The sequence below is a fragment of the Phoxinus phoxinus genome, assembly GCF_949152265.1.
Source record: "Phoxinus phoxinus genome assembly, chromosome: 10".
Classification (NCBI taxonomy): Eukaryota; Metazoa; Chordata; class Actinopteri; order Cypriniformes; family Leuciscidae; genus Phoxinus; species Phoxinus phoxinus.
Genome location: NC_136885.1, coordinates 34,063,901 through 34,085,425, shown reverse-complemented (window position 1 = coordinate 34,085,425; position 21,525 = coordinate 34,063,901). Strand labels below are relative to the sequence as shown.

The window sequence follows — 21,525 nt, the reverse complement described above, 5'->3', positions numbered from 1 at the left end:
GTAAAGGATTAGTTCACTTTTAAAAAAACTTTAGCTGATAATTTACTCACCCCGATGTCATCCAAGATGTCCATGTCTTTCTTTCTTCAGTCAAAAAGAAATGAAGGTTTTTGATGAACACATTTCTCCATATAATGGACGTCAATGGGCCCCAAACGGGTCAAGGTCCAGATGACAGTGTCAGCGCCGCTTCAACGGGCTTTAAACGACACCAGACGATGAATACGGCTCTTATCTAGCGAGACGTTCGCTCATTTCAAAAATAAATAAACAAGTTTAAGTTTTATAAGCACAAACGCTCGCCTTGCTCTGTTCTGTGATGCGCGTTCGTGACGTCACGTGATACGCAGTTACGTTGAAAAGGTCACGCTTGACGAGTCAGTGTTTACAGATGTGCGGAAGGAGGACCATACACACATATTCAAATGTCTTTGTGTCAGTTTATAGTTTAAAATGCCCATGTCGTGTGCGTATCCTGGTGTTGGAATATTAAAAAGCCTAAAAGAAAATTTTCGTCAGGACAGAAATTTTTGACTTTTCACAGAAGCGTGCGTGACCTTTTCAACGTAACTGTGTATTACGTGACGTCACGAACGCGCATCACAGAACAGAGCAAGGCGAGCGTTTGTGCTTATAAAACTTAAACTTTATTATTTATTTTTGAAATGACGATGGTTTCGCTAGATAAGACCCGTATTCATCGTCTGGTGTCGTTTAAAGCCCGTTGAAGCGGCGCTGACACTGTCATCTGGACCTTGACCCGTTTGGGGCCCATTGACGTCCATTATATGGAGAAATGTGTTCATCAAAAACCTTCATTTCTTTTCCACTGAAGAAAGAAAGACATGGACATCTTGATGACATCGGGGAGAGTAAATTATCAGCAGAAGTTTTTTTTAAAGTGAACAAATCCTTTAAGTGTTTAATTTGGTGCATTCTGTTGATGTAGAAGAGGTGAGGCTCATATAGTTTGGATGTAATGTCTGTCGATTTAGGATTATAACACAAAACCAATGTGAAGATTTAATCTCCAGCGCACGGATGAAATGGACGAAGCCGATGTGTTTCAAAAGCAAAGCTTTTTATTGCAAGTATTAGTGAAAGATACACTCCAAACTGAAGCAAAGCAACACTAAAAGGCCATTGATCTACAAAGAGAGTATTATTAAACAAAGAAAGACATTTCAAAGTAAAAGAAAGATCCCTTGGTACATTACAGAGACTCTTTGCAAACACGGAGAGAGAGGAGACGGGAGGACAGAGACGCCAGATCCCGGAGACACACGCCACGACTCGCACGGAAAGGAACGGCAGAACTTTGGCTCTTCCGTAAGCAGTGGAAATCGCCGACCTCGAGTACCAAGAGACGCGGGACGTGAAATCACGGAGACGGAGGATGGACAGACTCGCGTACGTTTGCATCGGATGGTTCACAGTCTTTTTTTTTCTTTTTCCTGGAATGCTGGAGCTTTGCGTTGCAGTAAACCGTTTTGTAAACATTTTTTTAGGGAAATCGACAGCGATTTCAGAGCAACTTCGTCCGGATCTCGGCGTCTCTGTCCTCCTGGAAAAATGCCAACATGACCGTTCGAAACACAGACTCTCAGAGTCTCGAAGCGATGCTTGCAACGAGAGCACGCAGTTAGTGGTTTAAAAGAGAACCGAGATGCCACATAGGGAGTTAGTATGCTTCTCTACGCACAACTAAAGGCGTTCGACAGGCGTCTCAAGTCCAATGGGAAAAACAAGAGTACAGTTAAGGCTGAGGCTCATATATATATATATATATATCTGAGTGGAATGGGACCCCCTCTCTGGCACGAAGACAATTGAACTCAAGCAAATGATAAAGGACAAATAGCATTATCTGCTTCTCGACTCCACTTAAAGCACCGGACGCATCAAACATCCTTCCAGGGAAACGTGTATGGCTAAGAGTTTAGCAGCTCTGGATGAAAACAATCAGCTTTTTATCTTTTTGGAATAACAAAGTCAGTGTGGTTCTCCGTCCCATAGCGAGATGAGATGCGACGAGCCTCTTCGCCGGAGAGCTGAAGAATGAGGTGGACCATCTACGTAAGTCAAAAGGGCAAGGAGGAAGTGATGTCGTCGAACACTTCGGGGGCTTGTGCCGGCCCCGCCCACTCTGTGGTTGTGCTTGTGAGAGGGTGTCTGACCCCCTGACCCCGTCCCCTAACTCGACGTCGTGACTCTGGCCAACAACGCGGAGACTCCAGCCGCGAAAGCACTCCCTCAATAAATACACCGTTAAATATTTCCCATATATATTTCCAATATATTAAAAGAAAAAAAAACACATTTAAATAGGACAACAAAATAAAAGTTGGCTCAATAAAAGGAAGATAAAGATACGCGTTATGATTTAAAAACAACTTGTTTTCTGACAATTAGGACAATGCTCTAAAACTGTAACGGATATTGTTGTCAGGCATTAGTCGAGCAATATACTGTAATCAAAGTAATATCTGGCTGAATCTCAAGACAAACATAACCACCCCAGAAGAAAATATACATATTTTGCACGGGGAAAATTAAGCCTATTTAACATGCTTGCATTATTTTCACGACAATTAAGCGCATTTTCCTCAAAGTTGTGTAATTCCCATCATTCTCGGTGGCGATGGAATGATATTTGCTGTATTACATTAAATCAGCATTTAAATGAAAGGAAATGCAATAAATTTGCCATGATATTATTATAAAAAAAATTGCATAATGAGTATTTAGAGCGGGGGAATGCATTTAATTGTCATAAAAATAAATCACAGTGCCAAAAATAGGCTTCATTTTCTTTATGCAAATAAATAAATGCTTATTTTTGTTTTGTGATGGAATAAAAATAAATAAATCACATTTTGCATGACAAAAATGAAGCATATTATAGCAACCAATACAACGGTTACATTATTTGTTTTATTTTCGTAACAATCAAGCACATTTCTCCCTAAAGTTTTGAGCAGATTTCTAATTCCCATCAATAGTGATAAAATTATTATTAAATCATTAAATCTGCATAAATAAAAAGCAATGCAGCTAATATTAGTGTGTGTGAACAAATGCATCACAATTTATCCAGAATTTGGGGAGGGGGAGTTATTTATATAATAAATATAAAGGCTTATTTTTTGACATGCAAAATATAGTTTCTTAGTTTGGCCATGAAATGTGAGCAGGACATGTTCTTTCGTGAGATTCACCCATTCACTATAACATTTGCAGCATACCAAGGTAAGTGAGGTGCAGTGTGTTTGAGATCTACATCGAGGTATATCCTCCTGGGCCGACGGGCACCCATGTGACAAAATACAGGCCATGGGGGTCAATCTCATGTTTAAAACAAATACTGTATGCATTTAGGTTTATATGGGGCCATTGCACATTGTGAGGGATCGATAAGCCACGGCAATAAAAAAAAAAGAAGACATTTTATAGTCCAAAAAGACGTCACCGGAGCCTTGTGTAAACCTCAATTAATCTCGAGCTGGAGACTTTTGCTGGAGTACATGAAAAAAGGGGCTTATGGGGGGGAAAGGAAAAGGAGAGCAAAGCACCGTGACTTTGTTTCCTTGTTTAGGTGGCAGTCTTTAAAGTGCTGTGCTAGGCTTTTCTGTCCAGGGTCAGGCCGTGTCATATGAGTGTCCGCTCTGCCCCCTATCTAAAGATAGCACATTCACCTAGAAGAGCTTCCATTGCATTGGTCCGGACTCCTAATACAGTATGATACCGTTCACTTGGCATATATCATCGTCAATATAATATCTGAATATACAAAGAGCCTCCCGATCGAGATACAAATGTGTTCGTGTGTGTGTGTTTGCGTGTGTGCAACACCTTCTTCAAGGTAAGAATAAGACTAATATGCTCTTTGATTTCTCACTTTAGTCTCAGATTATTCAGCACCATCATGAGGAAAGGCACTTTCTATGAACTCTGAACTCGTGTTACGTTTTTAGACCCTAAAAGAAGACCCCCGAAAAGCTGGAGATGAACAGAGGAGAGGAGAAAAGGGGCCGTTTGACTTCGCTTCTAGGTTTATGGGTAACGGACGCCACGTCACGAACTGAAACTGTGCTACACATTCCCTGCAACAACGTCTGCTACCACAGTTACTCCCTCCACTGCCAATACAAGACACACACACACACACACACTGTACAATCTTCGGTTAGAACGTGTCGTCACTTTAAAGAATCGTTCAGCTAGAAATGAACAAATTAAATAATCATTTTCTCACCCTCATGTCGTTCAAGAATTCACTTCTTTCATAAGAAGCAGTTGTGCAGAACGCCGTCTCAACAAAAAATGGACTGAGTTTTACTAGCAAGCCCCAAAACTAATGTAAAAATAGTCCCGTTCGCTTTTGTTGCATGGAAAACAGCAGCTCACACACTCATTGAACAGCGATAACGTCATGCAACGTGTGGGCGAGTACTCACTTATAACTGAACCGTTCCTTTAAAGAGACACTTCTTGCCAAAATAAGAGGCAAGGGTTAGTAAAATATATATATATTTGAAGTTAAAACTACACAAAAATAAAATTGCATGATTGCTTCTTAAACGGCTAGCTGTTTGGCATCCGCACACAGACGGTTTGACTTCCACGGCTCTGAAGCACCAATAGTGGTTTCATTCGGGAAGGAGAAATAAAAAAAGGGCGCAATTTCAGGAGCTGCTATTCTGATGCTCACAGCTTCACTTAAACCACTTTTGATAGACAGAAAACATGATGTACCTTCCTCTACAGGTCCGACCTCTAATGCACACTTAAAAAAAACTAAAATAGCAGAAATCTCTCTATATAACAGCCAACTGCGTTAGTTTCATTCTTAACAGGCGATTATTTATCATTCATACATTAGAATCTGAAAAGCAAACTGATTGCATAAATAGTTCTGGGTTTTAAAAGGGCTGAAATTGTTATTGAAAAGTCATAATTATGCATTAAAATGTTTTTAGCGCTTCGTGCAATTGACCGTAATCGTAATCTGACTGGCCACAGTGCTGTACCATTCTACGCAATAAAATCAAATGCAAATCTAACAGACAAACAACAAACAAACAAACACACAGAACGACCAAATGTCTGTCCTGGTGAGAAATGTCTCCTCGGAGTGAGAGAAATATATGCAACCAGCACCATTTAATGTTCCCGTCTTACACATTAAGTCTCTGCCAATTTCTGATGGGCCGCACCTAATAGCACCATGCATTACGCATTGTTTAGTGCAGATTATCACCTTTAAACAGCTGGATATGCTTCAGATGGCGCACAGAGAGACGGTAAGGCACCCAACGCTCACTGCACCGAGATGCACTCTTCAAGTAAAACACTATACTGACCCCTAGTGGCCCTCCAGTGAACGAGCACACATCAGGTGCTGCTTGAACACGCCAGGCAGTCCCTCGTGCTCAGGCGAAACCGAAGCATGAACCCGCCAGTCTGACTTTAACACGTACAATAGCAGCGAAATCCTTTGAACAGGCAGGGCAGTGAAAATCAAGACGTTACCGGTGAGTTGAAACCGCATTTTAAGAGATTTTGTTAAGGCCGTACAGTCGAGTGTGGTCGCAACTGTGCCCTGGGTTGGACTAGATGAGGTGCGTTTGTTAATTCTGACAACATCTATCCGTTTCTGTTCGACATCCCCAACATCAAGCGTTTCTAGCAGGCACTTGTTAACACACTATGGTCAATCGCCGCCTCTACTTTCAGAAAACTCAACTATAAAAGTGCCAAACATGCACACCTCCACCTTAAAAACCAAGCGCAATGCTCATCACATGCAGCCTTTTTCACCTCTACGGAGTCTTTGCACAGGAGGTATTCATCCCGCAAATTAATTATTGCACTAAACTATGATCGGTCATATAACACGGACTATGCATTTTAAATTGAGACAAAGTGCGGAAGGGAAGTGAACAAGACAAATCTGCGAGGAGTTGATCGAGACATAAATATTGGAGGGAATTTAGGCGTTAAAAAAAGAAAAAGCATATCAAAACATGATCACTTTCCATTGTAGTACATGAAAGCTCACAGGCCAGGTAGATATTACTGAGCGTAACATGGGAACGTTTGCTTTAAAATCAACGGTCAGTTCTCTGCCCCCCTGGCGGGGTTACGTCACGAAGGACTTTACGCTCGGCAATGGCACTTTTCTAACAATAAAAGCTTCTTTTTCTGTTTTGAAACTCTAACGCACAATTGGTTCTTCACGACTGACACTTTAACACGTAGTTAAGTCACCATTGGCTACAAAAATAATTGAGAGCGGGAGAAAAGTACATTGAGAAAATTGCTAGTAAGAGCGTGTGACGCCTCTATCCCCAAAACTTTCTTTCTTCCCAACTCAGTCTTTCCTTTCTAATCTCATTTTGGGGGAAAGGGGGGAGGACAATAGGGGGAAAGTGCTGTTAGAAAACGTTGAGGTACAAGGCGTGACGGGCAGGGGAAGTAATTAAACGTTACGTCTACAGACAGGAAGAGGAGCGGGGATATATAAACGGGCTTCCCTTTTGGTTGTTGTCGAGGGTTTGGAGGGGATATGACAGAACGGCCTCAGTTGGCTGGTTTAATATTGCATAATAGTGCCGAGGTCCACGTGTGGAATTAAAGCAGGCCTTCCTCATCCTGCTGCACAGTGTCGGGGTGAGCCGTGCTTCCATCGACACGGAGATCGACCCTTCGGGACGCACAGGCTTTTGGGAGGTGTGACTGTGTGTGTGTGTGGTTGTCGGGTTCGTGTGCATGACTAGTCAAACATGGGCTTGGTGTGAGCTGGCTTAGGCAAAGTACATGGTCCTCAGGGTGTCGTGGTGAATCTGCACAGCTTTGGCCAGCGCTTGGGGATCCCGGCCGTTGCTCTGCCCGGAGACGTGGCTTCCCTCGGCACTGAGAAACAAAAGAGGAAGACTGTGTTACAGAAGGCACACATTTTTTGCAATCCTTTTGACAGAAAATCTGTTTCTGCAGGTTTTAAGAAGGTAAATATAAGACTTTAAGACCTTTTAAAGAAGTAAAAACAAGGGAAACACAACATCTCTAAATGTAAACGTCTAAGGAGAAACATAATGAGTTGTACTAGCAACACTTAAATATTCAAAATGAGATCGAAAATGGTGTGTTTTTTTGTGTTGAATCGATCAAAATGAAGAGAAAATTTTTAATTTTACATTGGGTAAAAGGACAAAAAAAAAATACATGCAACATTTAATGCCATGACTTTAAATCTTTTCTAAGGCCTTAATTTGTGTAATGGCAAATTAAGACTTTAAGACCCGCAGAAACACTGTTGCAATTTAGGGTGAAAACAAAAAGTACAATTTATTACAATTAAAAATGGCTTTTTAATTTTATTATGCACAAAAAAAAAAGGCCACAAACTCTAATAATGAAAGAACAGACACTAAATGTGAGATGGAAGTCACTGCTTTACTGAAAGACAACAAATGTTCCTCAATGCCCGACTATAATGCTTATTGCAGGAGCCATTTTAACACAAGAAATCACATTATTACATCCATCACACACTAAAAGTGCAACATTTAATTACATTTAATGCTACATTTGATTTAATTACATGGCGACAATTAATTTTACTCAAATTAATTTTGTGCAACCGTAAGAGAAAATCTCTCACTGCTCTTTACTGAACAGATTTTATTCATACAGAAAAGACTTTGTAGCCTTTTATTTTACATTTAATTATTCGTTTTTTGTAGCATTTCTTACTTGGATAGCACAAAAATAAACTTTTTTGTTAGATATCTAACATCATAAATACAGTACATTTATTTCAGTAATTCAACTTAAAAGGTGAAACTTATATATTATATAGACTCATTACATAAAAAGTGAGATATTTCAAGCCTTTATTTGTTATAATTTTGATGATTATGGCTTACAGCTTATGAAAACCTTTTCACAATATTTTAATTTTGAAATTGGGGTTTTCATAAAGTGTAAGCCATAATCATCAAAATTATAACAAATAAAGGCTTGAAATATCTCACTTTTTATGTAATGAGTCTATATAATATATAAGTTTCACCTTTTAAGTTGAATTACTGAAATAAATTAACTTTTGCACCATATTCAAATTTTTCGAGTTTCACCTGTGTGTGTGTGTGTGTGTGTGTGTGTGTGTGTGTATATATATATATATATATATATATATATATATAGTCAAGTCAAGTATATATATATATATATATATATATATATATATATATATATATATATATATATATATAAACAAACATCACAAATATTTGGAAATTACAGCCATAAAATCAGTTATTTTGATCACAAAAAATAAAACAAATCCTGGTGGGACTGGAGCAATATACTGAAAATTCACAACACAATACATAATTTTTCTGCTATATCACCAGTAATAGTGCAATGCGGAAACAATGGCACACACACCTGTCGTGTTCTTTGTCCACCAAGTGGTAGCGGGCACGGAAGGCCACCAGGTGGGCGTAGTAGGCTGGCGCAGGGATGGAGACGGAGCGGGTACAGCGCACGTACGTGTGGCACAACTGGTAAGTGAGCAGCTGGAACTCATCAGCAGTGAAGCAGTTGTCGTCCCACAGGACATGGTAGTGGGAGGGTCGGCTAGTGCCCTGAGACGAGAGGAAGAAGAGTCCAACTCATGCCTTCACAAACATCTTATAGACCTTACGCCAGAGAAACGAGGGCACAGCCATCTTTAGGATATTGTCTTTGAACTTCTGTTTTTGCGGTCGCTCTGCATATCCAACGCATTCTTATCCTAGGGCGTCATATACTGACACGTTTGACATTTCGTCTACATCCAACGCACATGGCACCCTTTAGTGTCAATATGACACGCACAGAGCTTTGTTCGGTTATGGTTGGGTTTAGGTCTGGGGTAGGGTTAGGGTTAGACCGCTAGGAGGCACCTTCTGGCCCATATCTATCTGCGTCTCATATTGACGCTAAAGGGTGCCATGTGCGTTGGATGTAGACGATATGTCAAAAGCGTCAGTATATGACGCCTTGGGATGAAATCGGGCTGGTATATCTCTATGGCATTGCTGTCCAGGAGTAATTAGCTTTTGAAGTGGATTTACTTAATGTAAAGTTAACGAAAGTTAGCATGAGGAATGTAAAGTTAACGAAAGTTAGCATGAGGAATGTAAAGTTAACGAAAGTTAGCATGAGGATTGTAATGTTTAAAGTAGAGATGCACCGATTACAATTTTCTAGGCCGATTCCGATTTCCGATTTTTCATTGAGTTTGACCTGCCGATACCGATTTCATTTTTTTGTAACCACTTTACAGCACACACAAATATTTATTTTCTATCTTTTCTTTAACCCTTTCACGCGTAAAATATTCTAACCGACCCCTCAGAGTGAGTTTTTTCGAGGCAAACGTTCCCTTTAATGTTTCCATGGCGACACGTCACATGAGCCATGAGCCACAATGACAGATGTGTCGCTTTTATTTCGCGTTTCCTTTTTTATTCAAAATATTCACAAACTTGCTTACCATGTCATCAACTATCTGATATTCCAATTCTCAAATACGTGTAAGTGAGTGTGTTCGGCCGTTTAAAAACCTTTATAAATAATCTTGATCTATAACGTGAGATGGGCGCCGCAATGTTGTCCTGCGAGTCGGATTCACAGCACGTGAATCCGAAATACATACAAGAAAGTGGCCGGTGAACTGTGAGAAGAATAGAGTAAACTTTATAGTTACTTCCACTATGTTTGTCTGACATATGAATAACACACGTCGGCAAATTATATTTGAATGGATTGTTATTGCTGCTTCAACAGACATCAGTGTGTATTTTACAAACTCCAAATGTATTGTTTTACTCGTGCTTATGTGTATTTAAATGTCTGAAACCTAAAGTAAACATTACGAGGTTGAAAACACTACATAGTTGTGATACTGTATACGACAGCGCTGAACGCGTCCGACTCTGGCTCAGCGCTAGCCAACGCGCGAAAGCACAGTTTGAATCTGGCAGTGACGCGACGTCACTGAACATGCTAAATGTGGCACCGTACTCTCAGGGGCACAGAAATAAAAATCCCATATGTGAGACCGTAACGTTACCGCTCAAAAGGTTAATCATGCGGCGCCCGAGTGCATTTGACCGGCATAAAATCAAGCGAATATCGGCCAATTCCGGTCACTAGCCGATCAATCGGTGCATCTCTAGCTTAAAGCAGACGTCTTAAGGCGAGACACGGCAGGCAAAAACATCGTTTTTTTTTCACTGGTCAATTTTGAGATTTTGGATCTTCTTTCAGACTTGTGGTGAAAAAAAGTCCAAAATACACATTTAGGTCTTTATTTTACTACACTTTGTCTTTTTGCGTCTGTAGATTTCACCAAAATTCAACAAAAGTTGGCGTTCTAAATCAACGCGCTGAGAAAGCGATCTCTCTCTGCTTCCTTTAATCTCACACATCGTTGGAAAGCTCTCTCTCTCCTTTACAATGCTGTCGGATCCAAATATGGTCATTTCCTTTTAATCAGCAACCAATCGTGAAAGTATAAAGACATTTAACTCTAAAAACGAAATCTCATTGGCTGATGTCAATTTCTGACAACGTGATTGGTTCAGATGCATCACAGTGCTCTGACATTTAGATGTGTGTTTTTGACTGTTTTTGACTCTTTTTCTGTTCAGTTGAAGGCCATAAATGCTGTGTTTATAAGTTTTGATGTGATTTAGGTGGTTTGTATTGTTGTTGCTAATGATCTTATAAGATATTGTGTCAGTAAATAGTTGTTTCCATTAAAAAAGTATGATTTTTTACATTACAAATCTTTAAATGCCTTTTCCTCAAAATGAGTTTTTTGTCATTCTCCAGTAGAAACATCTCAGCCTATGTAGCACAGATGTACACCAAACTCTCCAGTTATACACTTAGCAGTATTCTGAAGATATGTTCAGAGGGATTTGTTAATAAATCATTTCTGGCCTGATTTATGTGACATTTTAATAAAAAAAATGTCGAAAATTGATTTTTTTTTGCTATGGACAATATATTTTGATTTCCTAGGTAATGAAAGCATATATCCTGAAATCCTTCTGAACATCTTTTTTCATATGCGTGTAATCAAAATGAAAAAAGAATTTTGCACCTGGCTTTATCATATGTTCAGATCTATCTACCAAAAATATATGCAAAATTGCGCATATTTAATGAGATAATGCCTAATTTGCATAATTAAAAATACAAATTTCACAAACTTGTAATACATTTTTTTTATGAACTTGTGTAAGTAATCAACTGAGGAAGTTTCATGGTGATATGTATTATTTTAAAATTGTACCCTATTCACCTGTAGTGTCTCGTCTTAACAAATGTTAGTCGACCGGGAAGATTTTAAACGAGTCGCTCATTCATAAATACGCAAGATCGCTGTGAAAATACAGACCGGAAGACAAAAGACAACGAGCGCAGCGCTGAGAAACGGCGGGGCTACATAAGGTCTACAATACTGTAGTTTGATGAGGTCTTTAAAACATCCTAGTGCTGACAATTTAGAGTGACTTGTGTGACTTTCAGCCTTTTTATATACAGACTGGATGCGTGTTCTGGACTACATAACAGTTCTTTGACCTGATGAATCCAAATCTGCATGCAAAATCATCTGTCAAGTTAACAAGGAGCCATTTAATACGCAACAGGGCAGCTTAAAGACGGGAGGAAGTGGCATTTCTGGCTGTGAGAATGTGTGTGTCTGTACCTGTATTCCAGCATGACTGCAGAGGTAAAAGTCAAACTCGTAGGGGTGTGTGATATCCGTGTCTACTGTCGTACCAGCAGGAATGTTTCCGCTGCGACCCACCTGTGCGGGAAATAAACAGAGTCATTAAAAAACACAATCAACATGTGCAGCCTTCAGGTTTGTCTCATAATCGCCCCTGAAGACAATTCACCAGATGGTATTCATTCCAGAGCTCTTAATAAACTCTGCTTCCGACCCTTAATCTCACACGGGTTTTCTGTTGAATATAGTTATTAACTCATCCTCGACAGATACATCAACTTACAGATAAAGCATTGGTTTAATAGTGTATCAAAATTAACATTTATTTATTAATTTTTTTAAGCATTTTGAGACGCTCTGTTCTTGGTCTACTCGTGTTAAAGAAAGTTATCCATGTTATTGTTGACAAACTAAAATGTATTAAAAGAAAACTAAAATTATTATTTGAAATTTTAATAATAATAATAATACATTCACTTCACTAATTTTTTTTAAGTACTAAAATTACTAACTAAACAAAAAACTAAAATTAAAATAACTTTTAGCTAAATAAAAAAACAAGGTTTATTATATTTAACTAAATCTAAGACATAAAAACATTTCCGTTACTTAAAAAATATTAAAATACTTGTTGACAAGGCAATATTTCTCATTTTTATTTTATAGTTTAACTTGTACAAAAATAACTAAAACAAAAATTTACAAAAACTATATAGACATAAAGTATGACAAAAACACAACAAAATTTGTAAAATAGACTAACTGAAATTAAAATGAAAAAATATTTTAAAAAACTGTAATAATCTCTTAATACTAAAATAACAAATAAAAACATGACAAAAAGCACATAAAAATGAAAACCGAAAACAAAATAAAAGCTGATTCAAACTATTAATAAATAGTATAATAACACACATATTAAATACACAATAACAATTTACACATCATTATTATTATTTTTATATTGCAGTGCTATCTCTAATAATAACAAATTAAGACCGAAATATAAGCTATTACTGTTGGAAATTATATATATATATATATAGGTCTTACACTACGTTACAATAATAATATTTATATCCTAAATTCTTAAAGGGGTCATGACATGAGAAACCAAATTTGCCTTGATCTTTTGGTATATAAGAGGTCTTTGTACCATTAAAACGTCCTGCAAGTTTCATAGCTTAAAACGTCCTCCCCATTATAAGCGAATCATTTATTTAATCAAGCTCTAAATACAGCTCGTTCTGGATCCATGGTAAGAAGTGACGTCACGGTATGAAGTGACGTACCCGCGTTTGCATATGACCGCCTCCAGCACAAGACAACTACGCTTTAAGCGCAAGACAACTACGCTCATTTCGTATCATTGTCGCGCCCGCGCCCCGCGCGCCTCACAAGTGTTCAGTCGACGGACAGCGAGTGGGTCTGCTCTGTGTACAGGGAAATTACGATGCCGCAGATGTGCTGTTCCTGGCTGTGGACAAACAACATCTGTGAATACGCTGCGAAAGATCCAGTCGTCAGGGAAAATGGATGCACTTTATTTTTTGCGGACGTCTCAGTCACGGCAGTGTTAATTTAAGCATTTGTTCTATAACGTTACATTTTAAGGATGACTGTTTTGAGAAAAAATCCCAATATGATGCTTGGCTTTGCCAGAAAACTGTTGCTCAAAGATAAGTCCGTGCCGACTATTCTGGGCTCAACAACGACGACGCAAACTTACTTTTTATCACTGGCTGATATAAACACATTTTTATAAGAGAATCTTGAAAATATGTCGCCTTTCTAGTAGTCCTACATGTGATAGAAAATTAAAAATGTTGCCTTTATCAATGCTGCATCTTCAAAGATGGCCTGTGCATGCATTTTTGTCTGTGGTACACCCTATCATTTCATTGAAATTAGTTAAATAAATGTTAAACTGTTAGCAAATTAAGCTATAGGATAATTATGCAACAATAATTTCAAGTGTCTTTCAAATAATTTCACGTTTTCAAGTGTCTCAGGTTACAATTTTTTTATTAATTCAAAATAGTTTAACTTTCCATGTGGACACGGGCTGATCCAGTCTTCGTTGTTGTGGTTCATTTTCCTCTGATTCCTCATCTGATTCCGGCTCAAACGTTTTATCCATAGACAGTATTTATCATTGCAAGAGCCATCGCTTCGCATGCATCACCCGCTATTAAACAGTTGCGCCGAATCCGCAAATCCGCAAAAGTTCTGGCTGGGGGCGTTAATAATTGATGCATAGGCACTGACGTTAGCCAATCATAACAGTGGGCGTTAACACTGAACTCTTAAAGGGGAAACACCCCCAAAACAGACTGTTTGAATCAGAGGATGAGAAACGGGGTGGGAAAAGGTCATAAATCACTACATTTTAAAAGTTTTTTGTAAAAAAAACTATAGTAATACTATAATTGCACATAAGGGAACATAATAAAAAAATAAAAAAAAAACATGTCATGACCCCTTTAACTTTCAAGAGTTCAAACCCTCAAGCTTTTAAAATGTATTTATATATATATATATGATACTAAAATAACACTGGTAAATATAAGTCCAGTGTGTTGGCCACTGTCGCTGTCCCAGGCCGTAATTCACCGTGTGCGTTCAGTGCAAGAACAACCTGCTGTTTAATGAAGTCTGAAAGCCTCACCCTCTCGTTGCGATCGGCACAGAAGAGGCGTGTGTGGTGCCGTTTCTGCACCACTATATACGTGATGCCGGGCTGGTACTCCTTTTCCAGACTGATACAGGCCTCTCGGATGGCCAGCAGCTCGTAGTACAACACCTGTGAGCAGAAGCAACATCCTCAAATGAACAGGACACTACTGATAGGCCAATATGTCAGCAAGACAAATGAATCCACACCTGTCTAAACTGGCCCTCGGATACGCCGTCCCTGTAGAAGATGATCCTGGTGGGTTTGTAGCGAGTGGACTTGTAGAACTGTATGAGCAGCTCTCGCACCATAGAGGCCAAGTCCTGAATCACCTCCTGTCTGGGTCTCTGGACACGCACTGTGGCACAATACCTGCTGGGATGAGCGTCCATACTGCCCACAACCTAGAGCAAAGTACAATTTATAGTGATGATGTTGCTTCATTTTATAGTAGATTTAATATATGTGACCCTGGATCACAAAACCAGTCTGGAGTCGCACGGGTATATCTGTGGCAATAGCCAACTATACACTGCATGGGTCAAGATTAGATTTTTCTTTTATGCCAAAAATCATTAGGATATTAAGTAAAGATCATGTTCCATGAAGATATTTTGTAAATTTCCTACCGTAAATATATAAAACATGTATTTTTGTGAGTGAATGCAGGACAATCGTGAACATAAATGCACAACTTTAAAGGAGATTTTCTCAATGTTTTTTGCATCCTCAGATTCCAGATTTTCAATAGTTGTATCTCGGCCAAATATTGTCCTATCCTAACAAACCATACATCAATGGAAAGCTTATTCAGACCCATGTGACTGGTTTTGTGGTGCAGGGTCACATATTTGTTACATCATCCAGCTGTAAGCTATACTGACGGCTGCAATGGAAGGTTTCTTCCCGTCTCCTGCTGGTGGATGTGTGACATCCGCGCCCAGAAAGATGACCGGCTGCTGGAACACTGAAGGCCTGAGAAACAGCACATAAACGATGAGTCCACCGTATTTAACACCATCAGAAACCAGCTGTGAGCATGAATAATACATTTGACAGTAGCCGCGTTTCCATTACCTTTCAAATTGCACAAATTAAAATTGCGAATTGAAAATACACCCAATGGAAACACGTAAATTTCGCAAAAAACTCCCATTTATCGCAAAAAAGTTTTTACGCTTGCATGAGGAGGTTTTTCAGGTGATTCGCAAAAGTTTTGCGCAAATCTGTAATGTAAACGCACCTAGTCAGGTACAAATCAGCTTTGTCTGCATGTAATATAGTCAATAAATTGTGGTTTCCCAATCAGGGGTTCTTGATTTGATGACAAGCAAATAGTTCATTAAATGGAATGTAAAAGTAAACCAGATTTTCACCAAAAATAAAAGCTAGAGGATTTGAACATTTGGAAGGTAAGAATTTAAGATAAATATTAGTATTGTAACTTTCAGTGTGTATAAATATATATATATATATATATATATATATATATATATATATATATATATATATATATATATATATATATATTATACATATATATATTATATAAATATGTATATAAATTCCAACAGTAATAGCCTTTATTTCGGTTTTCATTTTTTTATTATTAGAGATAAAACTACTATATAATAATAATAATAATAGTTATAATAGTAATACATGTATTATTATTATTACCATTATTCTTGTTATATCTGACAAAAAATTTGCAACAGTAATAGCCTATATTTCTGTCTTCATTTCATATAATTACATATAAAAAATACTATATAATAATAAAAAAATATATATTATTGTTGTTATTATATGTTATGAAACATCTAACAAACTAGTTACAGAAATCATAAAAAAAACCTCTAAATAAAACACTTGTTAAAAAAATAATAATAAATATTTATGTGTTCACTTGCATGTCATGTGACCATTAACAATTATCTTTTTGTTTTTATGTCAGAGGGGTTTGCCTGACAAAAACATTTGGGAATAATTAGCAGCCTGTTTAAAAACAGCCAATGAGCAGAGCCGATTATGTTCTGTTAATCAAAATAAGGCTGGGGGAAATGGTTGCATACCGTTGATGCGGGACCAGGATGTTGTTGATGCCGCCGAGCTTGACGTTGATTTTGAGGCAGAGGTTGGAGAGCGTCTGAGGGGAGGTCTTCACCACGTTCTTCACCTGCACACACTGAGTGGCCATTCCTAGAAGAGTGTCTCCAACACGCTTCACTTCCGCTGCACAGATCAAGCGTGAGCCGGTTAGTCTGAAGGCGTTCGGCAGGAGGTTGGGCTGTGTGTGTGTGTGACGCTCTTACCGTAGACGGGTGTGTGTGACGCTCTTACCGTAGACGGGTGTTTTTCCCGGCAGGATGACGATGATGAGCTGCAGTCCAGAGTAGGTGTTCTTCAGGTGCCTGAACATGGGCTCCACGCTGTCGGCTCCCTGTGCGTACTTGCAGAAGCACGGCTGACCCTGGATGGGCATCCCAGCATCCTTTGAGATCTTACGCAGCTGGTCGGTAAAACCCCTGTGGGGACAAACATAATTCAGACACTTTAAAGCATGAAAAGTACATGGACTGCACTGGTGATTAAGGCTGCACGATTACAATAAATAAAAACTAAATCATCATATGGCTTAGGCGTGATTATCAAATATTATTCGAATACATGCGCTGCACGTTACAGAGTGAATCTTGTAATGTAAAACACTAGATAAATAAGATAATGTGTTTGTCTTAAATACTTGATTTTCTTATTTTGCAGTGAAATATTACAATTGCAATATTTCTTATTTTGCTTTTATTTTAGAAATGCTAATATTTTTATTTATTAATAATAATAATAAATTATCATTACTACTTTTGATCTATATTGATATATAAAAATCACATAATTTTGGCAAATTATGCCACCCCACAAACAAACAGCAAGCCTGAAATCTGCTTTTAAAATCACCTTTTAAATTGCAATTTTTATCAAGATAAATCGCAATTTATAGCAATATAATAGCAATTAACAATAGCAATATTTCTTCTTTAGTTTTATTTAAGAATTGTTTTAATTTTTATTTATGGATAATAATAATAATAATAGATCATAATTATTATTAGAAGTATTCTTATAATTATTAATAATAACAAGAATTATTGCATTATTATTAACAATAATAATTATAATTTTATAGCCATGTTGATATAAGGGCTGCATAACGATTAATCGCAACTAATCGTTTGCAGAATAGAAGTTTTTGTTTACATTATATGTGTGTGTACTGTGTATAATAATTATGTATATATAAATCCACAAACATGCATGTATAATTTAAGAAAAAAATCTATTTATTATGTATAATATAAATTATATTTAAATATAAAAATGTATATAAACATGTAAATATTTTTGAAATCTATACATGCATGTGTGTGTATTTATAAATACATAATTATTTTACATAGTACACACACATATATGATGTAAACAAAAACTTTTATTCTGCAAACGATTAGTTGTGATTAATTGTTATGCAGCCCTAGTTGATATAGAATCAAAAGATATTGTGCAGCCCTAGAAACAAGCACACAGCACACCTGGATTTTTTTTTAAATCGCATTTCAATCACAATTTTTATCAGAAAAATCTAAATCGTATTTTCTCCAAATCACACAGTCCTACAGGTGATGAAAAGGAATGAACTTTTAAGCAAGTCAGTATGGCGTGGAGTCTTACTTGAGAATCTCTTCCCTGCACTGTCTCTGTGTGGCGAAGCAGGCGATGGCCCACATCTTGATCTCCACCCCGGTGTGAAACTGTTTCCCTCTCATGTCCCAGACGCCGTGACTGGGTGTGGCCACAGTGCGATTCTGCAACGACAGCTCAGGGTTGATCTGCTGCACAAGACGTGTGTGAGCACAAACACAGGGCACACAGATATACCACTGATACTGTAACTCAACATGACCAGAACACATCAATAAATCATTGCTAGACTGAACTGAAGAAAAAAATACAATTAAGAGTATAAATTTACAAGTACATTTCACAAAACAGGCCTGTACATAAGGAAGAACGGAGGCAATGCTAGTAAAGCTAGTAAGATGACACATACTGAGCACATGATCACTAGATTTATATACATTCTTTAAATTAAAAGATCTGTAAATGTCAAAATTGCAAGATTATCACTCAATATTTTCAGATATGTAGCCTCAGTATTGCAGTTTGTAGTCTAATTCATTAACTGCACGCACAGAATCATTAGGGGTTTTCACACTTAAACTAGTTAACCCTGGGTCATCCTAACCCTGGGTTACCATAGTTAACCCTGGGTTACCGGAAGGGTTATCTTGCTTCACGTTTCATATTGCTCATAATTCACCTGGTGTTAGCAATTAATCCTGAGTATTTATAACCGGATGTTTCACACTGCACATTTCTAAACCCTGGGTTCAAGTCGTTGTTGTCACTGATTGGGCGAACGCAGAACATGATATGTTTACATAACGGCTTTAGTGCTGCCCATTCTCATAATATATATTGCTGACTGTACTATCAAGTTTATCCTTAAAATAGGGGTTTAGAACGACGATAACCCCGAGTTAAGCACAGTGTGAAAAGCCTCATTTAAGCCCCTAAAAATTTATACAATTGTAATTCTGATAAAATATATTTGTAGCTTAGAAAACAGTCACTAATTTTACACACACACACAAAAAAATATATATTAATGAAAAAATAATTGTGGTTCCTAATAGACTTTAAGCCTAACCTAATTTCAGACTAATAAAAAAATAAAACTACAAAAGGATTTTTTTTTTTAAATTCAATTTTGTTTTTTGGGATGTCCAGTATTTTTCTTCTTCTGCTGTCTAAAGTAACCCTTCAATGCAATTGCAATACAAGTAACTTTCTGCCAAATGCATAAAAGTTATATAAAAGTATTAAAAATGCTTCCAACCACTTTAGACCATAAGTTACTATTGCCTCCGATCTCCTGTCATTTAAAAAAGCATGTACATGTACAAAATCATACAAAACCATAATTCATTCTCAGACTATATAGACAGCCTAACTGAACTGACTCAAAGACATCAATAAACATTCTGTCATTAAGGCGAGACACGAAAGGCAAAAACTTTTTTTTTCCACTGGTCAATTTTGAGATTTGGTCTTCTTTCAGACTTCTTTCAGAAATACACATTTAGGTCTTTATTTTACTACACTTTGTCTGTTTGCGTCTGTAGATATCACTGTGGTACTCTACGAATATGCATATGACAATAAACTTGAAACTGAAAAGTTTGCTTTCTTAAAGGGGTGGTTTACTGCTTTTTTTCTTTACATGATTGTGTTTATGGGGTGCAATATAACATGTCTCCGTCTTTTTTTTTTTTTTTTTAAGCCTTATTTTTCATAAATTTCCCCTTTATTGTAAGCCGCTTTCTCCTCTGTCATTTGAACGACCGGTTGACTTCCTGATTCTATGAAACCACTCCCTCAGACACAGGCAAAGGGCTCAGATTGGTTAGTTGGGCCGGTGTGTTGTAACTGGCTAAACTGCTAGTGCACGTTGTCCGGAAACTTCACGCCGATTACCTTTACCGGCGAAAGTCGCATGTGCTCCGGTCAAATGTAAATAATGTTGCCAATACTGCCGTCGTCAGTTTGAGCCAGAATCAGACCCAGAAAGCGGCAATGAAGAGAGTCAAGCAGAACCTCCTCAAACACGGCTCTTACAAAACGCTTCTGAAAGGTAAATTTTTTTTAAATTATTATTCTATTCTACTATTATTATATAATAATTTCGATACGCTGTTACTTGAAAATGCCACTGCTGTTTGTTAGCTTTTGAGATACGGTTTTCTCCCGATTAAGCATTTCATATAACAGAATAAATGACTGCGTAATACCGCAGCTGAAGTTTGCTGTTGCGATTACATATACTTTTTTTAACTTTATACACGTTTGTCTTATACACACGAAATAGCGTAACTTAAGTGGCTATAACGCGAGCGCTGGCATTTGTTTACGTCCTTGATCAAACTAAAACATTACGTCTGAAATTATACATGCAAATACATTTAAAATTATTAAGTCTTACTTACAGGTTGTGGCCCAACAACGGCTGCTTCTGCGTTTAAAGTTGGAACTGCTTCATGTTTTAGAAACAGTTTCTTGTTTAATCCGCATTGAATTCGTGGAGATTCTGGAAGCTGTCTTCCGTAAAATGCGCAGCACAGAGAGCAACGATTGTAATTTTCAGGAACATAATAAAACAGAAATTGTAGCCATTGACACTACAGCGTCCATAGGAAGCCCGAACACAGAAGACATGACAGCTGGGTGAAAATAACACACTTTCGACGGCATTGCTACAGCTCTCCACCATAATTCTTCCTCTTCCACGAAGCCGCAGAAATATGGCCACGCCCCTTTTTTTGCATGTTCCGGAGGGAGGGTTGATGTAAATGTATGGGTTAGCTACGTATAAAACCCGGGAAGTATCTCGTTGTAGTCCCATTCGAGTCGTTTTTGTAGGCATTAAACTTCCTGATTTTTAAAAAATGATATATCTGCTTACGTTGAACTTTCAGCGCAGCAACTTTGCAGATACTGTTCATGCACCAACAGCAACATTACACACTATTTAAAATGAAAAAAGTGAAATCGCAATCAACCACCCCTTTAATCATCTCCCTGATCGATGTCTGGTCCCCGTCATCACACACACTGTTAGAAAGCTCTCTCTCCTGTACAATGCTGTCGGATCCAAATATGGTCATTTCCTTTTTATCAGCAACCAATCGTGAAAGTAAAAGGGCTGAATGCGCAATCTTATTGGCTGATGATAAATATTTAAAGCCGTTTTCTCAAAATGACTTTTCTCTCATTCTCTAAGTCCGAAATCTCCACTTCAGTCGCACCGATATACACCAAACCTTCCGGTCTTGTGCCTAGTTATATTATGAAAACATTTACAGAGGGATTTGTAAATATATAATTCCTAGCCGGATTTATATAACATTTTTACGGAAGAGGATTAGGGCCAGGCAATAAT

General features: G+C 37.8%; 1 protein-coding gene across 4 annotated transcripts in view; it reads right to left on the bottom strand.

The window, feature by feature from the left end:
* Nucleotides 1–887: 887 nt before the first annotated feature.
* The window catches only part of ago3a (argonaute RISC catalytic component 3a), a 56,954-nt gene continuing 36,316 nt past the window's right edge, over nucleotides 888–21,525 (bottom strand). For 2 of the 4 annotated variants that reach the window (XM_079627075.1, XM_079627076.1), the window contains exons 11-19: nucleotides 18,198–18,331; nucleotides 16,812–16,996; nucleotides 16,544–16,703; nucleotides 15,353–15,443; nucleotides 14,678–14,872; nucleotides 14,463–14,597; nucleotides 11,771–11,872; nucleotides 8,452–8,651; nucleotides 888–6,915 (exon numbers count right to left, since the gene is read on the bottom strand). In XM_079627075.1, coding sequence (XP_079483201.1) covers nucleotides 6,807–6,915; nucleotides 8,452–8,651; nucleotides 11,771–11,872; nucleotides 14,463–14,597; nucleotides 14,678–14,872; nucleotides 15,353–15,443; nucleotides 16,544–16,703; nucleotides 16,812–16,996; nucleotides 18,198–18,331 — 1,311 coding nt within the window. In that variant the 3' untranslated portion in view covers nucleotides 888–6,806. Of the gene's footprint in view, nucleotides 6,916–8,451; nucleotides 8,652–11,770; nucleotides 11,873–14,462; nucleotides 14,598–14,677; nucleotides 14,873–15,352; nucleotides 15,444–16,543; nucleotides 16,704–16,811; nucleotides 16,997–18,197; nucleotides 18,359–21,525 lie in introns of all 4 variants that reach the window. The other 2 variants (XM_079627073.1, XM_079627074.1) reach the window with 2 other exon arrangements.